The 3,661-nt window shown below is 35.9% G+C and overlaps 1 protein-coding gene across 1 annotated transcript in view; it reads right to left on the minus strand.

The window, feature by feature from the left end:
- Positions 1 to 1,601: 1,601 nt before the first annotated feature.
- LOC110112656 overlaps positions 1,602 to 3,661 on the minus strand; it is a 20,559-nt gene continuing 18,499 nt past the window's right edge. Inside the window, exon 2 of the mRNA XM_020844950.2 lies at positions 1,602 to 1,930. Coding sequence (XP_020700609.2) covers positions 1,858 to 1,930 — 73 coding nt within the window. The 3' untranslated portion in view covers positions 1,602 to 1,857. The remainder of the gene's footprint in view (positions 1,931 to 3,661) is intronic.

Raw genomic sequence — 3,661 nt, forward strand, 5'->3', positions numbered from 1 at the left:
ATTCCAAAAATGTGATATTTTGACGTAATATTTCTATTATGTTTCTTGTGAATTGATATAATGAGCGTTAGTTTTTCCTATGTTATGATGGTCTGGATGCTCAAAAATATTTTTTGTATGTGGTCATGCTTATGCAGGGTTGTAAAAGGGGGCTAAATTAAAATTTAACTAATAAATTTTCTGAATGTGCTAAAAATTGCTAGGCCCCCTAAAAATAAAAAGAGTATAGTCAAGTTATTATGATTGGCTCAAATGTGAGCAAATGAAATTATATAACTACTTGGGATGATTTTGATGATTTTAATATAACTGCTTAGGATAACATACATGAAGTATTGAGTCATTTTAAATTTTTAATATGTATTTAGATTTCTAGGATTTATGGAAGTTAAATTTAAAATGGGGCATTTGATACCCAATTTGGAATCCAAAGGGAAAGGAAACATCCATTAGGGGAGAGTTTCCTTTCATTTGGAGATCCAAATTATGGTATGTTGAAATCCAAAGATAAAAGAAACACCCATTCATGAAAGAGCTCTTTTCATGTGGATACCTAGACCTAATAAATCCAAGGAGCCCAAAGAAGAAAGCTAAAGAAGTGAAGACAAAAGAAATGTCCCATTTTAAATACTTGTGCCATTTTGTATGATTATAATTCGATTGTTGTTAGTGGTGCCCGACCACTTTTAATTTTTGTAGACTCTAAATTTTGAATTAAGTGCACTTGCCACATGGACTTTAAATATTCTATATGTTTGATGATGTGTTTACATTATTCATGCTTTAGAAATTGCCTGACTTTCTTAGTTCTTTTCTTGCATACATAATTTGTTTTAGCCCGGAAAAAACACGATTAGGCTCTTAAAGATGATGAAAAAACTTTTCTACTTGTAATTACATATAAATTTTGTAGACTCACATAAAAAGATAAGCGATCTCCAAAAAGTAAGCCCGGGAATGCCTGGGAGTTCTCATGCATTCATCTTCCCTTTCTCACCTTACTAGGCACACTCCTGCCTATGGGTCATGGCAGAGCACCTAGCCTATTAGGGCGCAATTTTGTCTAGGGGATGTTGTGCATCTCTAAGGAAAAATATATTTTATAAACCTAAATTTTCGGTGGCTTATCGGCAAAATAAATTCCAACGATAAAATGTGTAGAAAAATAAAATACATCAATGTTTTCTACCAGTAAAGTTTATTGACAAATTTTCAACGGCTTCCTGTGGATCCAGTAACTGAGAAAATGGTCATGTTAAGCGACAAATTAGCAGTGGACTGGAGGAAATCCTGCATGTATTTTCTATGATTTTATTGGCGGAATACATGCCAAAAAATTCTGCAAATTTTCCTTCACCCCTTCTTCATACCGTTGGTTCATATCGAGTGTTTCTAGCAGAAATTTTGCCGGAAACTTGTAGCATGTTTAAAAAAAATCAGCACTTCTTTATTTTACAGATACAATTCACACAATACATTAGATGCTACAACAATTAATACAAATATATTCCAACACAATTAATACAATCAATACTACAACAATGACTAATATTAACATATTTCGAATCGTTCAGAACATAAAATCGACAAACTATCAAATATAATCATCGTAAAGAAAACATATTCAATTCAACACATAAATATCGCAACCTTGTCCTCCTTACAGACATTCATAATGAAGTCTCCAAACAACAGTAACAACTTAAAAAAAGTATGGATAACATTTCTCAATATATATAAGAAACTATTCTAATCATTTTTCAATCCCTTAGCTCCCCTCAGATTAAGGCTGCTTATCTTTCTTTCAATTTTGGCTTATAAATGATTATAGCTCTACTTGCATCTCAATCTATTGTGTCAGTATGTTTGTGTATTTCTCTTTTCTTCTTTATCTCCTTCGTGAGAGCAGTCACTCTCTGGCTGACGATCCCTAGAATTAAATTAGGAAGAATTACTTATTTATCATTTTAATAATATACGAGAGTTTTCTAAATCATAAATATCAATAATAATCAGTAAAAGCAACTAAAATCATATAAATCAATAAAATGTTATTTATACTAGCCATGATATCACTACAATCACTAATTCTATCATAAGCTCTTGACTATAAAAGAACAAAAAAATGTAGAATAAAATCTAAAGAAAAACCTGAAAATTTTTATCAGTATCATTGCTCATGATCTTGACCCTTTTCCTAACCTGAAATCATTAAAATCCACATAATAAGCTAAAAAACAAGCAGTAACCAAAACTCTATCACTACTTTCAATTAGTATAAGCAAAATATAATAATATCTATCTTATGACGAAGATAGTTTTTAAATTTGACTAAAAATGACTACTAAAAAAATTTATTTATTTAGGTCAAAATACAGTTTATTACAGGCGATATTCTCAACTCCACTATGGCCAAATAATGCAGATGTAGATGAATTTTTCTCATATGCATGGGCCTAGAAACCTAATTCGTACACCTCCCATTATGTAGGGGGGTTAATATTTGACATGACCTAAAAACCCGACCTGAACCCAAAATTCAACCCGAACCCAAATCGGGTCTGGTTTGGGTTAGGGATTTCAACATGTTTGCAAAATCGGGTCGGGTTGACCCGAAAAGCCGATATTGACCCAGATTGACCCGTTTGCAAAAAAAAAAAAAAACTCGGGACCAACCCACCCTCCGACAAATTATTGCGTCTGGATTCGTCCGGACACCAATCCGATGTCACCACGTCACCAAAATGCATCGGAACCCATTGCATTTGGGTGACGTGGCGTCACCGGATTGGATGTGACATCCGGTGACCGGACGCAATAATTCGCCCCCACCCTCAGGACCAACGTGGCAACCCATGCTGCATCCTTTGGGACCAATATACGGCCCTGACCTCACTGCCACCCTCAGGACTAGACATGGCAACTCTCGCCGCCTTCGGGACCAATATGTGGCCCTGGCCTCGTCGCCACCCTCGCGACCAACGTGGCAACCTCCGCGGCTCCACCCAATTGTTGTCGACCTCGGCCCTCAGAAACAAACATCATTGTCGTAGCCATTTACGCCCAAACGTTGTTGCCGTCGTAGCCATTGCCGCCCAAATGGCATTGTCGCTGTCCTCGGGACCAAACGGTTGTCCCTATTGTCGTTGCTGAATCAGGTTGGCAGGTCGTGTCAGATTGAAGCAGACCCAAAGCAGGTCGGGTTCAGGTCCAAAAAATTGACCAATTTGACCCATTTGCAAAAATGGGTTGGGTTCGTGTATGCTTAAAAAGTGTAGGGTCAAATTCAGATTCAACCCTAACCCAATCCAAAACCCACTTTTGACAGCCCTACCATTATGCCTACCTCCAACAGCCTAGGACCAGGTATGGTACTCAGAGTACTACATCGATCCTGAAGATGATCCCTCAACAACAGAAGTCTAACTCTCCCTAATTCATATAAAATACATTTCTATATGTTAAATATTTATGAACACTACTAAAAATTGGATACTCACAAAATCATTATTTTCTTTCTCATCAACCAACTAATGATCAACTTGGTGTTGACGTGTTCATGTATGTAGGATGTAAGCTCCCAAACAAAGTACGTCTTTCTATAAGAGAACATAGTCTATATATATATATATATATATATATATATATATATATGAAACCC

The sequence above is a fragment of the Dendrobium catenatum genome, unplaced genomic scaffold (genome assembly GCF_001605985.2).
Source record: "Dendrobium catenatum unplaced genomic scaffold, ASM160598v2 fragScaff_scaffold_1449, whole genome shotgun sequence".
In the NCBI taxonomy this organism is placed as follows: domain Eukaryota; kingdom Viridiplantae; phylum Streptophyta; class Magnoliopsida; order Asparagales; family Orchidaceae; genus Dendrobium; species Dendrobium catenatum.